Below are 17,337 nucleotides of genomic sequence, written 5' to 3'. Positions count from 1 at the left end.
AGACGTTCGTAGACCCTTTTCCACGTGAACGAGAGTTCATGAGCGCGCGATCGTCAACTGGAAGCGAGCTCTCGCTTCCGATCTCTCTTTGATAAACCTTGAAACAAGTGAAAGGAGACTCAAGCTTCGAGGGGTAACGGTCCAGAGGCTCTTGGCATCCCAGAATTTTGTAGCCGTTACGACGACTTGCTCGGCTTCGTGAACCGATTGGCCTCTTCCCAATACCCCGCAGCGGGAGATGTACGTGGCCCGCGAAGATCAGGCCCGCGCTCAGCTACCATATTAAGCTAGTCGCGCTCAACCTTGAGTCAAAAGTTGCCCTACCCCGCGGTGGTCGACTCAAATCCAGACACGGTCGACAGGGTCCCTGAATCATGGGCGATTCCGCCCTGCCTCCTGGAGCTCCGTGGAAAGAATAAACGCTGTCAATGTTGAACGACGTGCGGACGGACTTTGTCGGTCTCGGGTCCGCGTGCGGGCATACAGCGCGTCGCCCTACTTTTTTGCGCATGAAGACCAAGCTTTTCCATCCCATGTTTTCCGGAACACACGTTGAAGGCATCCTACTCACCCTCACAGTCTCTACCTGACGGACCAAAGCTAAGCCTGAATACCGCGAGCGCCGCGCCCGCAACGACGAGTTGGGCTTCCGCAACAGTGAGGGACAGCCTCGTTTTCATCACACCCTTGAAGTCGTTATCAGGTCATTACCGACAGCGGGTCAAGATCAAGGCTAAGATATCGGTTGTCTCAGACCACCAACTTAACCTTAACGGAGAATTTTAGACTTATTCACTAGTACGGCAAACAAAACATGGAGTCTCAAGGATCAAACAGAAAATCTGGCAGTGTTGAGAAACGTATTAAAGATGATAAGGCTCCCGGTTTTCCAACTTGAGCACTTTTGTAAGACAGGTTGCAGACTTCGCAGTTTACAAACCCAGCTTCCTTTAGCAACTTAGTCTCCTGTGTCCATTGCTAGTTTTCGTCACCTACCTGCCTCACAACATGCCTTCCGTCAAAGCATTGCTTGTTTCCGCGCTCGTTTCGAGCACTCTTGCGGCTCCTCTCATCACCCGTTTCGATAATAAAGAATCCGCCGCAAGTGTCTTCGATGAGAACCCTCGGACTTCTCTAGAGACTCGCGAGATAGAAGTCAGTGAGGACTACGCAGATCTCGAGACACGCGATGAGGAGGAGTATGAGTATGTGGAGGCCACCTCCGCCGCTGGCATCTCCGCTCGAGGTCTAGAGGACGCTGAGAAGTCCGGTGATCTTGAGGCACGGGACTTGAAGGAAGTCAGTGAGGTCTACTCGACCTTCCAGTCTCGTGACTTGGACGCGGAGGATGACCAGTATGGCCACCTCGAGGCTCGGGATAAGAAAAAGTCTTCTTCGAGTCGTACTTCCCCCTCTCGGACTTCGTCATCCCGGACTAGCAACAACAACAATAACGGGAAGGTCGACAAGACCAGAGTTCAGACAGAGAAGAATGAAATCAAGGACATTCAAGCTGACCAGAAGAAGCAACATGCCAGCGCTAGGTTGAAGGAAGACAAGGAGCGACAAGAGATTGCCGAGGCCCGCGCGAAGCAGAAGGGCGCCACAAACTCCCGAGACAAGGAAGCTGCTAGGCGAAAGAAGCTTGAAGAGCAAGCGTCACTCGACAGAGTCAAGGGCCAGAACTCCCGAGACAAGGCCCGCCTCCAAGCCCAGAAGGAGAAGGAGAAGAAGGAATTGCAGGACGCCAAAAACGGCCGAAATGGCCGATTCGTCGAGACGCCTGACTCGTCGAGGAACTTCAACCCCAGTTCCTATGGTGGCAAGTCAGGAACTTACAACGATTACAAGAACCCCAATTACCAAACCAAGGACAGCAACTATTACTCGAACCAGCGCAACAAGGATAACTCGAACCAGCGTAAGAATGACAATGAGAGAATCCGTCAACTGGAGAGAGACCGTGCTCGTGAGGATTCTCGGATCAATAAGGCCGAGTACAAGAAGGACAAGAGCGGCGACAAGATCAAGAACGGAGAATACAACAAGGACAAGGAGGATGAGCGTATTCGCAAGGCTCAGTATGAGAAGCAACGCAGCGGCGAGCGCATCCAGGATGCCGAGCGAGCCAAGGACAGGTACGGAAATAACAACAATAAGAACCATTACGACCAGGAGATCCGTGCCGAGGAAGCTAGACGTCAGCGGGAGGACCAGAAGATTCGCGAGTCTCAGTACGACAAGAACAAGCAGGATCAACTGATTAGGGCTGAGGAGGATCGCCGCGCCAGGTATGATGAGCAGATCCGGAACTCTCAGAACAACAAGGACAGGTACGGCGACCAAATTAAGGATTATGAGCAGCAACGTAGAGAGGATGAGAGGCGTCGTAACGGCGGGTACTGAGTAGGCTTGTTTGCTGATGTTGGCCTTTGGGCTTCGGACTCAATGAGAATATGATGGATGACGGCCGGAGGGGTGGTGTATGGCGTTGGAGATTACTCTACTTGTCCTTAATTAAAAATTTACTGTCCTTACGACTCCAAGGCAATAAACGGGGTTAATGAATACTACCGTTCTACCAGACATAACTACCTAGATAAAAAGGCCGCGCCGTTCTACACAAAAGTATCGTGTCTCCGGGTCTCCTCGACGGCACACTTTCAGGTGCCGGCGTAACTTTGAAAACCACAAGGCAGAAAGAAGTATCACAGCACAGCAGATTAAACGTCTTTAGTACAAGGCTAACCTGAGGTCAAGATGCCTCATGTCGACAGTCCAAACTCCTCCGAACAGAGGGCTAGAACGTAGACAGGTAAAGGTCAACCGGTAAAGTCCTGTATGTAGTAGTACATACTTTAGCCATTAGCATCTAGTACATGTACTTATTCTTATGATTGACCATCTGAAATTCTCTTCTTCTCTTTCTCGAGCAAGTCGAGCAGCGCACCCTCCGGCGCATCATCAGGGTCCATGAAAACCTCCACCATTCTCAGGCCCTTCCCATTCTTCAACTCATCATTATCCAACACTTTCTCGAGCTCACCCCAGGTCTTTGCAGAGCCTGTATACGTCTCTGGGTTGCCCCCGAAGAAACCGGGCGCTTGTAAGTAGCGCCAACGGGCAACGTCATTATAGGACTGATCTAGTCCATGTATGCATCGTTCGATGGTGTAACCGTCATTGTTGAGGAGAACTATGATAACGTTGAGGTTGTGGCGTATGATGGTAGAAATTTCCTGAACAGTCATCTGAAAACTGCCGTCGCCGATGAAGAGAATCGTACGTGCTTCCTTGATGTCATGATAACTGGATGACTGGATGAGTTCTCGCTGCGCCAAGGCTGCGCCCTGCGCAGCGGGAAGCATGTATCCGATGGAAAGCCAGGTTGTCGGGAGGAACATTCTGGTATGGGATGGTAGCGCAAAGACTCGAGATCCATGGCCGGCGGTTCCCGTCTCTCCAAAGATGATGTCACCTGGGCGTACAAAACTGGACGTGAGGTGCCAAAACTTGGACTGAGTTATCTTCTCTTCGCTTGACACCTCCGAGAACTCTATGCCGTGGTCTTTAGGGAGTTCTGGGTAAGGAGCATATTGATGAATCTCTGACTTTTCGAGTCTTTCGAGAAGTGACCTGACCACCGTTCTGATGGTGATATCGCGGAATGTTTGGTCCGCCACCTTGATGTTGTCGCTAAAGAGAATTGTCACAGCTGGCTTGGGTATGCTTGAGAATGCATATGTGTTCGTCGAGCTGAAGTGAGGGCCGAAGCACAAGATCAAGTCGGCTTTCTCGACAAAGGTCTTGACGGCGGGACCGGCAAACCTACCCGAGTAGATACCGTGGTAGTTTGGCAGACTCTCGTTGACCAGTGACTTACTGAAAGCAGTAGTCCAGGTGGGCCAGCCCGTGGCTTTCACCAGTTCCTCGGTCTGCTCGACAATACCTAATGCCCTCGTCTCACCATCAACGAGAATCATCGGGTGTTTTGCAGCCTTGATCTTGTCCACGATTGCTGCCAGAGCAGCCTCGTCGGCTGTTGTTGGGACTGATCCAGGAAGCTGGATGGGTGTTCTTAGCCCATCGGCCGACACAAAAACAGTGACCAAGTCCTGAGGAATCTCAATGTAGACCGGGCGGCTCTGGGCTAGACACTGCCTCAAAACTTCGTCAATTTGACGCGGTGCCGACTCTGCGTGTCTGAGATTCGCCTGCGCGACGGTGACGTGAGAATGCATCTCCGCGAAACGTCTGTAGTTCCCATCATTGAAGCCGTGATGCATCATCGTTCGGCTATCCTGTAGGACCCTAGAAGGCGTGCCGACGATGTGAACCACGGCTGCCCGTTCAGCGTACGCCCCTGCAATAGCATTGATGGCCGAGAGCTCGCCAACACCGGACGTCGTGATGAGAGCTCCTACGCCCTTGATACGAGCATATCCGTCGGCAGCGTATCCTGCGTTGAGCTCATTTGCGTTGCCGACCCAGAGCAGCCCTGCGGGCTCGACATAGTCGAGTAGTGAGAGGTTGAAGTCTCCCGGAACACCGTGAATGGCACCTATGCCGAGCTGTTGTAAACGAGTAAAGAGATACTCCGCAAGCTTGACGGTTGAAGCTTTCTGATCTGGGGCTTGAGTCATGTTGAGGGCGCTTTGGGGGCCAGTGGTAAGGGTTACGGAGGTGAGGGAAGGATGAATTATACGGGTAGGCTTGACCCCTCATATCCACATGCACTGAGACTTGATCAAGCTTCTCTCCTCAACACTCCTTGGTTTCCCCTCATCTAGGTCGAAAGCTATGTCATAGCGAGATTTGTGGGTCCTGCACTGTAGGTAATTGTGCATGTACAGATGACTTGCCTGTCTCGGCAAACTATTCCCAGCTTTACTACTACTTTGCCGGGTCAGACACTTGTGTCTAGAGAGACACAGAAAATATGATGAGATCTATGAGAGGTACAACGGTCAAAGAACGACAGCCGATCAAACATCAAGATAGTTGAGAAATCGACACGACGAATCCACGTCGCTCCCGACGCTGGTTTGGGCCGGCCCCCTTGAGACGTCAGGGTTCTCCAAAAGCTTAGCTCCTCAAGCACCACCAAACCCCACCAAGCCGCACAGTTCCCCGCAAGGCAAACCGAGGCCTAGGTCGCGGAGCTATTGGCTCAATGCTTGCCGGCTTACCCAGCACGCCCGGGTTTCCTGCCAGTATTAGCCTCGGCATCGTCCAGCTGACTACGTCAATCTCTCTGTATTAGGAGTTGAAATAACATTGACTCCATAAGCCGAAACCTCCCAACGTTGACCGAAAAGCTATCTCAAACTACTAGCTGTGTTGTGTGTTGGAGCCAGTATTACCGATCTGAATCCTGTAGAAGATTGGATATCTGGGCTCGGCTCATCTAATAATTTTCAAGTGAGAAACTTGACGTCGTTGAATCTCGAGGAAGCGAAAATACCTTGTTCAACTGGCGTGAAAGGCTCGTTGCTATTTTGGCCCGTCACCCACGTGTCCAGCTGTTGCGTAAGTACATGTAATTGGCGGGGAAAGTCTCCTGATCTGCGGGTACGATGATTGAACTCGCAAAGTGATGATGATGGAACGTTGATCAGAGCTATAAATACACCTGTGAGCCAAGTTGTGTATGTGGTGTTTTGCCTCGAGAACGAAAATGAGATAGAGATCGTGCTACGGTGCTTGCTGTAATTTGTCGAATATTTTCCTCTTGTAACGAGGCAAAGGGGTCCTCTGGTCTCATGAAAAGTCTGTAATACGAACTTGAGCTCAGGCAACTGCGTGAACACGACGGGTAAGTTTTAGTCATATATATGAATTTGGTTGAAGAGAGGTAGCATGTCAGAGTGAGCTATTGCATGTTCAAAGCAGGGAGAGTCAGAATGAAGGAAGTTAACTTACCGACGCCGTAATTGATGTCGCCAGGCTGGGAGTCTTGACTCTTGACTAGGGAATGAATTAAGTCGGGGACAAAGACCGGGTCATAGCAATATATCACTCGAATAAACGATAAAGAAATATCTTTCCATGGCAAATATCCCAATACGAACCATCGGACCATTCCCCAAACGAATTGGGAACTCTCAGGTTGACTGAGTAAATGTAAGCAGCATGAGTGAGAGTCCGTCATAACTCCCACAACGTCTGAGCTGCTATCTGCCTTCTTATAGCGCGATGTTATTTTCGAAGAGGGATGCAATTGAAGACATCGACAATGCCTACTAAATTGATAAGGAAAGTGGGACCATTGTAGCATGGCTAATCGTTAAACAATCTTTCAACCATTCCTTCCAAGTGAGGTGGCTCGGAGAGGGAGTCTGACAGCACGAAATCAGTAATTGTAAAGACATGGTTTCGTAGGAGATAATAACGGAACTAAGCTAAAAGCGAAGGGCCGTTGTATCCGCACGTGTAGTCCAGACGATCGGGGGACGATCGGGCTTCGAGCCTTCATCGACGTGTTCTCCCGAACACGAAAGAATGACTGTGTTTCTGCCACGGATCAGTGCCGCCATCGTGTCTGTGGTCAAGTTATCTGGTTCCTCTCGCGTTTCCTGGAGGAAATCCGGCGCATATCTCGCGGGACCTTGAAGCTGACAGGTCACAGGTCAGATGAGATTCAGACAACAAACCCGCTGCGAGCACTGAGAACTTGTAAGCGACTAGGATATCGGTGGCCCCGACTCTCTTCACAAGGGCTATTTGTAGCGCAATATGGGGGTGGGTTAGTTTCATCAAGCGAAGGAGAGCTGCATTGGATGCTCCGGGGCTTCGGGCGCTTTTTCCGATGCCGGTATGCGGCACTGCGGGTAGGGATCTGAGAGAGGGTACGGCGCCCATCATGTTTACGAGGATAACGTCCGTTTTCTGGCGGAAGGCATGAAGAAATAAATCACATTGCATGGGTCTCAAGTCCAATGCCTTTGAATTTCTTTTTTTGACTTCACTTCCCACAATTCGGCAAGCAAACACCAGAGAGAAACTCTTCCGGAACCAAGCATATTTCAAAACAGAATCACATCGTTTCTGACATTTCCAGAGGAACCTGTGTTTTCCCAATCATGTTCTCATTTTCATTTCGGTAGACTGTATATCACAATCTCTATAAAAGTCAGATTGCAACATTGAATGAAGAACACCCACGCCCATGCCCGTGGTCAAAAGACCTTTAGGTGAACTTCACCACGAAATCAGATAACACAATCATGATAGACGAGACGGGATGATCGCAACATTAATAAACGATTCAAAATCGATTGTGCCCGATGATTGAGTCAAGTTATGCCCTCCACATTGGGAAACTGTTGGCTTTATTTGCCATCACCGGGAGTCAGGGTGCACTAACCAATAACCAATCTTGTCTTCTACCTGGGCCGTGTCTATCCCTATCTTATAAATGGACAGCTGCCCTCTGAAACTTCTTTCGGCGGAGCATTACCTTCGTGAGAAATGATCGCCATGGCCATGCGCGAATTTAAACAAACTGTTGGACTCTCCGAGCTGGTAAATTGGTTGGTGATCAACACACTGTGCTGTTAAGCTTGGTTATTTTTGGAGACGGTGTTGGTGCTGCCGTGAATCATCTAGTACACCGACCATGACCGTGTTCTTGAGGGAATTGTCGATCAGATCACCAGCTGGCAGCGTGGAGAAAAGCAACCATCGGACGAATGCAACGCCGTCGAGATTCGATGAACACAGGCTTTGGTCATGCTATGCTGTTCTAGAATATTCACAACTTGGCTCGCTTGTAAGTTTCCGGGGTCACCATGGCAGCTCAGGGGGTGCAAAAGAAATAAAAATACGCATCAAGGTTGTAGTACTGGGTAAATGCGGGATAAAGGTGGGAACAACGTCTCCACGTCTCGTCCCAACTTGAAAGCTTCTGGGGCAGCAGATCGTCCGAACACGGCCCTTGAGCCATTTCGATGGATTTCCCATCAGGCCATTGCAGTCACGCAGTGTCCCACAAATCGGACTGGAGGGCGGCCTCTCGTGCTTCTCTGTGTCTCTTGCCTCTCCATCCGCAGTCAGGGTTGAGTTGCGCCGAGAATGTCTTACTTACAGACAAGCTCGCCATTGTTTCTGTCAATGTCTCGCCCAACGCTCTGCAGAGAATCCCAATGACGATGGCGCGTGTTTTCCTCTAGCAAGCGCACGAGTCACTGTTAATTCGCCCCCGAGCTCAGCGTCAGCCGAGCGCTTGACGCAGCTACTTCGTACTAACCAACAACAGCAGGACGGCTATGGAATATTCTCCGGAAAAGCGCTCCTAGCACCAAAGAAATTTTAGCGGATCTCCCTGCTTGCTTGACTCGGCTATTAATAGGTTAAGGTTCATCGGCGTTATCGAGAGCGACGCTGGCAGGCTGGGCTGGCGTCAGTTTCACTTTAATGGACCCTTGACTGGGAGCAGTGAACGACTTTTTAGCGTCCTTGACTCTTGACTTTTTGTCGCCTCTCTCTTCTTTGGTTAGTCGTCTTGTTGCCTGTTTCGTTTATGTAAAATGTTCACCGGTCGGGGAACGGGTTACCTCTCGCTTCCCTAGCTCCGGAGGCTCTGCCTTGAGCAAGAGTGACATGCTACGTTACGGCCCTTGGCCCATACCGTATAGCCGTTTGCCTCCCGGTGAGTTAGAGTCTTTGCAACTCTTCGGTTATGTCACCTTGAGGATAGCCAAGACACTTCCCAAGGAGGCGACTCCTGTCTAAAATGCCTAAAAGGCCTAAAATGTCTGAAAATAGGGGACGTGGGGCAGCCGGTCGTTTGTTTGTGACATCACTGCCCACTTCTGCCCTACGTTAAGGCACCGGGTGGCATGTGCTGGTCACCGCATAACACGACAGATATTGGTTGGGTGGCTGGGGGCGCAGCTTTTGTGGTAGAGCTGTGTTCGATTCAGCAGGACAAGCTTGCCAGCCACCGCCAGCCTCTCTCTCTCTCTCTGCCTCTTTTCTTCTCTCTTCTTTTCCCCCATTTTTGTGTCGCTGTGCTGAATAGGGACCACCGGTTCATCCATCATCCATGACAATGGCTGTGCTAAATAGAGAACCGAACCAATCGGCAACCTCACCTTGTCCTTGGCCGGCTCCGTCCTCCCGAGGCCGCCGGCTGTGGCGCTTTCAAGTTCCCCATTCACACACTCTAGTCTCTGAGTCAAGGTGCAGAGACCGAGTTGCGAGGTCAACCAGAGTCTCGGGGCAAAAGCAACGGGTTTCGCGGACGGCGCAGACGGCAACGCTAGGAGGCGGGATGCCGCATCGCCAAGTCTCTCCGGAGGGGTGCCATGCCATGTCACTCACCCTTTCGCGGCTCGCCTTCGCCTCCCCTTGCGAGGCGGCTCCTCTCGTATTTGTCCGTGACTCCACTGCAAACCACAGGAGGCAGGGCTCATGATGTCAATCGGGCTCCGCAGGTATCCCTGGCCGGCATTACGAGAAGATCTTCGCGCCGGCAGTGCACACACTCAACTTTGGGCACTGGTTGGACTGGGACCAGCAGGCGCAACCAACGCGAACTCGCTTTCTGCACCCCGTGATTACGAGATGATCATCGAAACGGGGTCCCCTGGACTCCTAGAGCCTTCTAGTGGCACCGCAGCAACCAGCATTTGAGATTGTCAATCTGATATATAAGACGACCGACAGATCCCCTCCATCACCTCTCAGAAACCACTACCTCATCACACTCAACAACCAACAGTCTTAATCTCAAAGTAATCATCCGACCACATCAGTCTTTACACCCACAGTCACTTCAAACAACCATCAAAATGCAGTTCACCAACACCCTCGCCGTTGCTACTTCCCTCATCGCTGCGGTCTCCGGCGCCGCGGTCCCCCAGCTCATCACCCGCCAGAACAACGGCACAACCAACGGCACCGCCCCCGGCCTCCCCGCCGACGCCAAGTTCCAGCTCATGGCCCTCCGCTCCGCCAGCGAGGTGCACTTCTCTACCTTCCAGGCCGCCAAGAGCTCAATCTTCCTCCAGCTCCCCAACCAGAACGCCACCTGCGACAGCACCGAGGATGACGACTCTGCCACCTTCTACCTGAACCAGGACGACGGCGGCCTCTACCTCTACGCCGCCTCCGCCACTCCTCAGCAGCTCTACGCCGACCGCTCCGGCATGGGCCAGGGCAAGCTCGGCTACACCACTGGCGCCCAGCCCGCGCCCCGCAACGGCGAGCGCTCCGGCTGGAAGGTTGACCAGTACGGCGACCTCACCCTCGACGGCGCCAGCTTCTTGGCTTGCCCCAACAGCATCGAGGACAGCTGGTCCGTCTGGGTTTCTTCCGGTGTCGCCAACCCTGCCGGTAACTCTGACTGCCTCGGCATTGCCGTCCGCGCCGTTCAGATCACCGACCCCAACAGCTGCAGCTACACCTCTTAAGCGGTTGCTTGGCTTGTTTGATCTCTTCCTCTTTTACACATTTCTCTCATCAAATTGGCATCGGTATAAAGGCATTGGGACTACCCGGGTATATCCATAGAATGGCGAAGATTTGCATTTGTGGCATAGCATTGCCATCGCGGTCACTCCGCTGATAGCACCTGTACAGATATTGTGCTGTAGAAGGATTTGCCTTCTTTGAACATGAATTAATATGTCATTTTCCAACTTCACAACTTTACCTTGCCTGTACCATCTCGTGACTTTGTAGCACAATCCTTGAAGTCAAAAAAAATTCTCACCGTCCACTAGAGGGGTATGACCACGATGATTGGGGAGTTGTTACTCTTGTATCCGCATCCACAAGCAGCCCGCACTTGATTACGGATATGCCAGTGAGATTTGCCAAGTTGGATTGCTCATCCTACTTGGGAGGATTCTCACAAGTGGACCTTATCCCAACCGCCAATCCAATCAATCCAATCGGAGTAATCGTTTCATTTCTCTTCTCTCTTTTCTCCTCTCACATTGCAACGACGTTGAAAATGTCCGTGGTAGAAAATTATCAGTTATTAGGATTATCGTATGTTTCTACATTGCTCCACGCCCCTCTCCTAACCCTCCACGGCAGCGATGCCCTCCTTATCGCCTTCCAATGCGGCCTTGTTGAACTCGGGATCGTTCGTCGGCAGCTCAACGTGCCATTTTGAAATCTGCGCCGCACCAATCTCGACCTCGCCGTCCGTACCAAACGACAGAATATGACCACCCTGAGTCCGGTCCTCGGTGATGAAGTGCAGGTGATCGCCGGCAACGCTGATACCCATGGTATACTCTGGCGACCTGAAGCCGACAACGGTGCCGCGCACTGGCTCCTCAAAGGTATGCGACGCCTGGTGCTTGCCGACCTCGACCAAGCCCTCACCAGGCTTACTCTGACCCCCGGCCGTCCGCACCGTGATACCCTTGAACACGCCCTCGATCCTGATGGCTAGAAAAAAGTTTTTCGAGTCGGGGAAGTCTTGTGAGAGGTGCTCAAAAAGCTCCTTTTTGTTACTAAATGCGGCCTTAATGGTTGCCGTGGGCTGGAAGCGGGTGATCATGGCGAACGGAGCGACAGCGTCGGAGGCGGGGCTTGTGTCGATTGGGGTCACGGTGTTGTCTGACTTCATTTGGTAGAGCTTTCCGTCGAGGATGATCATCTCGCCGACCATGTACCGGAAAGTTCCCAGGCCTTGGTTTCCGTGGGAGATGAGGTCTGAGACGGGCAGGCCCTTGGAGGCGACGCCGTCCATGAGGGCTGAGATGATGGAGTACTGGAATATTTCATTGACCGCCATGATGTCTGATGATACCCCGGTCAGGTCGTTCGTTTTCTTCGTGGTTAAAGTGAGATTTAAGTTTCAGTATATCGATACTAGGATAGAATAGAAGACGAAGCCACAGTAGTAAGGTGAGATGAGAGAAGATGTTCACGGAGAGTGAGGTGGTGAGTGAGGGTTTGGGGTTCCACTGAATTTGGCCATGAAAGCGGCCCGCAATTGCTGACTGCTGACTGCAGAAGGCGCGCCTGCCTGCGTGCCCGCGCACCTTCCCCCCCGTCCGCCGGATCGGAGGCATCGGAAGGCCACGGAAGGCGCCTCCGGGCTCAGCGAGCTTTTCAGCGTCGCACGGGAAGCTGCTATCTTGTGGCTCTTTCCTGGTGTTAAAGGTTGAGTCATCAAGGTGATCACACTGAGATACAAATGGAAGGCGCCGCTTTGGGTCCCCACTGCCCGGGGAGGGCGCTGACGTCAGTCGCACGGCATCACCGGCCACATCGCCGCCTCGCTCCTTCGGTCTTTGAACTTTGGTGGTTTTGGCTCCTCATCTCACCGATTGAGGGCCAAGCGCTAGGAAACTTTGCGGCATTTCAATCTCCACCCTTGACTTCTCTGTCTCCGTCTCTCGCCGGTATCGTGATCGCGAGGTGTAAAGCTGAATTTCTTACTTCTGCTCATGACCACTTGATCTTTTTCGCATTCTCGAAGGGCCTCTGAAATTGACGCTAACATTGTTCCATATACCTTCAGCATTCCTGACCCAACCAGGCCAGACCGGATCGAAGGCATCTAATGCTTCACATCTTTTCATCCTATTGAATTAAACAGAACCTGAATATCTCTATTGGTTTGACATCATACACAAATACACCACAGAATGTCTGCAGAAACGGTAGATGTCGTGATCGACTCTCTTGTCGCTGCTGGCGTAAAGCACATCTTTGGTGTTCCGGGCGCCAAGATCGACAGCGTCTTCAATGCCCTGATCGACCGCCCCGAGATCCAGCTGGTCGTCTGCCGTCACGAGCAAAATGCCGCCTTCATTGCCGGAGCGATCGGTAGGATCACAGGCCGACCCGGCGTATGTATAGCCACCTCCGGGCCGGGAACCAGCAACCTTGTCACCGGCCTTGTCACCGCCAACGACGAGGGTTCACCCGTCGTTGCCATTGTCGGCGATGTCAAGCGAGTGCAAGCTGCCAAGAAGACACATCAGAGCCTGAGGGGTGTCCAGCTGCTCGAGCCCGTCACCAAAAAGACAACCGGTGCCGTGCATCCGGATCAAATCTCAGAGATCATGCTCGATGCCTTCAGAACCGCTACGGCGTACCCGCAGGGTGCAACTGCTATCAGCCTACCAATCGATATCATGACGGTCGGAACCAAGACGTCCATCCCCGCGCTGCCCCCAAGCGCTTTCACACCACCGCAGTATGGCACATCACCGTCGGCATCACTGAGCAGGGCGGCCGCCATGATCCAAAACGCAAAATTCCCAGTCCTGTTCCTCGGATCAAGGGCAGCGACACCAGACGCCGTCGAAGCCGTCCACGGATTCCTCCGCAAGCACCCCATTCCCGTCGTCGAAACCTTCCAGGCCGCCGGATCAATCAGCCAGGAGCTCGCCCATCTCTTCTACGGCCGCATCGGCCTTTTCCGCAACCAACCTGGTGATAAGCTCCTCTCCCAGGCTGATCTCGTCATCGTCGCGGGGTACGATCAGTCCGAGTATGATGCTGACGCTTGGCACAAGAGCCAGAGCCTCGAGATCTTGCATCTGGATTGGATCCCCGCTGACTATGGCGCCTTCTACAACCCGAAGCTCGAACTCGTAGGCGCCATCGCCGCCAATGTCAAGGCGCTGAGCGATATCTTGGCCAATGTCTCTCGTCCGCAGGAATCCGAGGTAGCTAAAACCATCTTCACAGAGTTCCACGCCTGGGAGCAGAGTCCCCAGGCTCTCGGCCAGACTGGTGATGGCCCCGTGCATCCTCTCTACTTCATCAAGCTCATGCAGGGCCTGCTCCCCCCGTCGACAACTCTGGCATCAGACGTCGGCAGCATGTACATCTGGCTCTCACGCTTCTACTTCGCATACAGCCCCAAGTCCTTCCTCGTCTCCAATGTCCAGCAGACTCTTGGAGTGGCTCTCCCATGGGCCATTGGAGCCTCGCTAGCCCAGGAGCCGCCGTGCTCCAAGAAGGTCGTAAGCATCAGCGGCGACGGCGGGTTCCTCTACAGCGGGCAAGAGCTAGTAACGGCCGTCAAGCAAGGGTGCAACATCGCGCATTTCATCTGGAACGATGGAAAGTATAACATGGTGGAGTTTCAGGAGGTCGACAAGTACGGTCGCAGTTCGGGTGTCGATCTGGGCGGGGTTGACTTCGTCAAGTATGCCGAGGCGTTTGGCGCCAAGGGATTGCGCGTCAGTCGTTCATCGGAACTGGGGGCCGTCATGAAGGAGGCGTTGAGCTACCAGGGAGTCTGCATCGTCGACGTTGAGATTGACTACTCCCACAACCACGAGCTTATGAAGAATGTCATCCAGGACAGTATCAGTTAGAGTTTTGCAATCGGTTTAATAGTGGTAGAAATGTCAGACGGCCGTTGTTGCCAAGTCTGCGGGTTACTGTCTCGCAGAAGGAACCAACAAAAGTTTACTTTTCCCAGTTATTGCTCAATTGGAGGGATCATGGTGCGTCTAACAAACTCATGTTGGCTGCACGAAATGCAAATGATATATCTTGGCGACGATCGAGTGTCACAGGGACGCCTCGTTCACAATCCGTTCCCTGTCGTCTTTTCCCGGCTGCTCCGGAACACACTCCCGGGACCACGATCCAGGTTCCCGTCACTGGACGATCCAGCAGGGCAAGGAAGAGGTACTGAACAAAACGGCAGGCATCAGCTTTTTGGAAAGATTGCCGAGCTCTTCAGACCGCATCTCGACCACTAGAACCTTCTCCCCTGGCGCCATTGCAGACTGCGATTGATCGCTCTTTCTTGCCAAGGAACTCAATGCCTCGGGCTTTGCAATGTCATGCTGGATTGTATAGATCCAAGTCGTATCTCGATTCCTAAGGGAGCTACAATCTCATGTTTAACCAGCCCTATTGATTCCTCAGGGTCCTCAGATCAACATCCGCCCGCACGGATGCCTCCAAATGGGCCTAAATAGGGAACGCTGGCGAAGGGAAGACGAGGTTGGCCTGCATTGCATCGGGACTCGTGGAGTTTCAATGCTGCGGCACGGCAAATGATATCATGATCTAAGATAGAGCCAGCATCTGCAACAGGATCACTCTTATCAGTATCCGACAGTCGGATACTGTTCTAATCTACATGTACACTAAGCACGGCATGAATGCAAGAGAGAGGCTCCCAGTGGGGAAGCGGGGAGAATACATCTACGGATGTGAAATCCGTGCCGAGCACCGACCCTTGATTTCTAAGCTGGGTGAACCATGTTTGGCTGCTTTCCCCGTAAACTCCGCAGGGTGTTCAGAAAGACACACAGTGATGAGCCAAGCATACGAGTGAGCGGGGTTATTCCCCCCTCTCTCAAGGCTGGGGGGAACAAGTTGCATCACGACATCGGTCTTTCAATGGTGCAACTCTCCGACCTCACTATGTATCATTGTTGCATTGGTAATCAATTATCAACACTCGATTCCTTCAAATACGCACCAACCTCACCATCGCCGGCTAATACGTCCCCATATCTCCAAGCAGAAAGCCAAGAAGCCAAGTCTTAACTCCCCGACAACCACATTTAGCAGCTTTCCATTCCATCAACACAGACCTGTATCAGAAACCGAATCCTGACAATGTCCTCCGCCGCCCCCAAGATCAAGTTGTACACCAACCACGGCTGCCCATGTACGTGACATTCATCTCCAGCCTAGTCCTCGCTTCCTTTTCGTCTTTTCGCTTTCAACCCCTCACTCTCTCTCCGCGTAACCACCTACCCCAGAGAGCCACGTGCAGGATTAAGCATGAAGAACACCCCTCATGAAGTACACCCCTCATGAAGTACACCCCTCATGAAGTCTCACGACTCAAACCAGCGCAGCACTCTCGGATTAATAAGATTCAATGAGAGCAAATAACGGGGAGAAGGATTCATAGCTAACCCCGAATCTCAGGGGCTCACCGTGCACACATCGCCCTCGCCGAACTCAACCTCCCCTTTGAGGAAGAAATCATCGACCTCTCGGTGCCCCGCACAAAAGAGTACCTGGCCATCAACCCGCGCGGTCTCGTCCCCTCCATCTCCTACGACGGCGAAATCATCACCGAGTCCGCCATCGTAAGCCAGTTCCTCGCCGACGCGCACCCTTCCCACCTCGTCCCCGCCCCGGGCACCAAGGACGCCGCGCTCACCCGCGCGCGCATCAACTTCTTCGTCGACACGTACTTTAGCAAGGCCAATTCGTCACTGTACAAGCTGCAGCTGGCCAAGTCGGAAGCCGAGGTGAATGAGATCGCGGCTGGGTTCATTGACGTTATCGCCAAGGAGGTTGAGCCGCTGTTGAAGGATGCGAAGCCGTACTTTGGTGGGAGTGACAAGGTTACTTTAGCCGAGGTCCTCACCGGGTCATTCACGCTGAGGCTCTTCTCGTTTGCAAACTACGAGCTCATCCCGAAGAGCATTCTGACTTCGCTGGAGGAGAAGGCCCCTAGCTTCTACAAGTGGGCTCAGGTTGTCAACAGCACGCCCAGTGTCAACGGTATCTACGATGAGAAGAACGTGGTGGAGCGGACCAAGCACCGTATCGCTGCTATGAAGGCTGCGCAAGCTTGACCGGAGGCTAGTCGGCTTTGATGGTAGCTGCGTGAACAGCTGTTAGTCATCAAGCTTCTTCGGGAAGTTTAACCAATCCCATGATATTAGCGTTACAAGTTACTTTTGAATATCACCTCACTTTGAGTTGTCAATGCAACCCATGCCCCTAGAACGGATAGACATTGGGGGGAAAAGGTTAAAGTTTACGAGATGAGGCTGTACAACCCCTGAAGTCTGTTCGTACACTGGCGATTAACCCACATGAGTGGCAGTATTTGACCCCCAAGAAGCAGTGGAGACTGACAGTATCTTCTCATGGGTATGGAGGATTCACATTCTGATTGGATGGCGCCCAAATTCTCCCTCTTTGCTCCAAAAGTCCGAGGAATAAGAGCAAACGGGATATCCTTGTTGGCCACTGTACTTTGAACCTGCCCGCACAGATCTCCGTCATCGAGATGGTTGCCTGCAATCGAGGGAACAACCCGGGCGGGATGAAGTTCGATCTCTCTTGCAAGTCTGGACCGACGGCTGGGCTCCCCAGCTGCCCTTTGCTTTGATGAGTTCCATTGCAGGACAACAACTTACCTTCCGGCAGGCAAAAGAGTGGACAGGGTGCTCATGTGATGATGGCTCTTCTCCGGCTTTACTACTAAGGTAGCTTTGGAATGATCATACACCTTCAGGTTTGCTGTACACTGCCCAAGCAAGTTGCGTGAAGGATGCAGTGATTCCAAGGGCCGAGGAACGCAGCAGGGCAGAAAATTACGTGCATTTAAGTCAAAGATATCGCTACAGATTGCATCTCACGTCA

General features: G+C 52.4%; 7 protein-coding genes across 7 annotated transcripts; 3 read left to right on the top strand and 4 right to left on the bottom strand.

Annotated features, from left to right (window-relative positions):
• Positions 1-2,509: 2,509 nt before the first annotated feature.
• Positions 2,510-4,705, bottom strand: BDP55DRAFT_670226 (thiamine pyrophosphate enzyme). Its single transcript, XM_060575370.1, has one exon. The coding sequence runs from the start codon at positions 4,641-4,643 to the stop codon at positions 2,892-2,894; it is 1,752 nt and encodes a 583-aa protein (XP_060427441.1). The 5' UTR covers positions 4,644-4,705; the 3' UTR covers positions 2,510-2,891.
• Positions 4,706-5,417: 712 nt separating this feature from the next.
• On the bottom strand, positions 5,418-6,857 carry BDP55DRAFT_717298 (uncharacterized protein; the record flags this gene model as incomplete). The annotated part of the gene is made up of 4 exons (XM_060578371.1): positions 6,431-6,857; positions 6,072-6,113; positions 5,923-6,018; positions 5,418-5,632 (listed from the first exon to the last, which is right to left on the bottom strand). The coding sequence occupies exons 1-4, from the start codon at positions 6,534-6,536 to the stop codon at positions 5,418-5,420; spliced, it is 459 nt and encodes a 152-aa protein (XP_060427440.1). The 5' UTR covers positions 6,537-6,857.
• On the bottom strand, positions 6,198-6,857 carry BDP55DRAFT_670223 (uncharacterized protein). The gene has a single exon (XM_060575369.1). The coding sequence runs from the start codon at positions 6,754-6,756 to the stop codon at positions 6,553-6,555; it is 204 nt and encodes a 67-aa protein (XP_060427439.1). The 5' UTR covers positions 6,757-6,857; the 3' UTR covers positions 6,198-6,552.
• A 2,937-nt stretch (positions 6,858-9,794) lies between these two features.
• On the top strand, positions 9,795-10,415 carry BDP55DRAFT_634055 (cell wall protein PhiA; the record flags this gene model as incomplete). Its single annotated transcript, XM_060572627.1, has 1 exon — positions 9,795-10,415. The coding sequence occupies one exon, from the start codon at positions 9,795-9,797 to the stop codon at positions 10,413-10,415; it is 621 nt and encodes a 206-aa protein (XP_060427438.1).
• Positions 10,416-10,954: 539 nt separating this feature from the next.
• On the bottom strand, positions 10,955-12,132 carry BDP55DRAFT_670218 (alpha-acetolactate decarboxylase). The gene has a single exon (XM_060575368.1). It carries the CDS (start codon positions 11,753-11,755, stop codon positions 11,030-11,032), a length of 726 nt encoding a protein of 241 aa, XP_060427437.1. The 5' UTR covers positions 11,756-12,132; the 3' UTR covers positions 10,955-11,029.
• Positions 12,133-12,614: 482 nt separating this feature from the next.
• Positions 12,615-14,300, top strand: BDP55DRAFT_556354 (acetolactate synthase; the record flags this gene model as incomplete). Its single annotated transcript, XM_060569580.1, has 1 exon — positions 12,615-14,300. One exon carries the CDS (start codon positions 12,615-12,617, stop codon positions 14,298-14,300), a length of 1,686 nt encoding a protein of 561 aa, XP_060427436.1.
• Positions 14,301-15,421: 1,121 nt separating this feature from the next.
• On the top strand, positions 15,422-16,945 carry BDP55DRAFT_224195 (glutathione S-transferase domain-containing protein). The gene is made up of 2 exons (XM_060566099.1): positions 15,422-15,616; positions 15,883-16,945. The coding sequence occupies exons 1-2, from the start codon at positions 15,565-15,567 to the stop codon at positions 16,539-16,541; spliced, it is 711 nt and encodes a 236-aa protein (XP_060427435.1). The 5' UTR covers positions 15,422-15,564; the 3' UTR covers positions 16,542-16,945.
• Positions 16,946-17,337: the final 392 nt, after the last annotated feature.

This window comes from Colletotrichum godetiae, assembly GCF_030913485.1.
Source record: "Colletotrichum godetiae strain CBS 193.32 chromosome Unknown BDP55scaffold_31, whole genome shotgun sequence".
NCBI lineage: Eukaryota > Fungi > Ascomycota > Sordariomycetes > Glomerellales > Glomerellaceae > Colletotrichum > Colletotrichum godetiae.
Note: the sequence above shows the minus strand (reverse complement) of the source record. Positions and strands in the feature narration are given on the sequence as shown.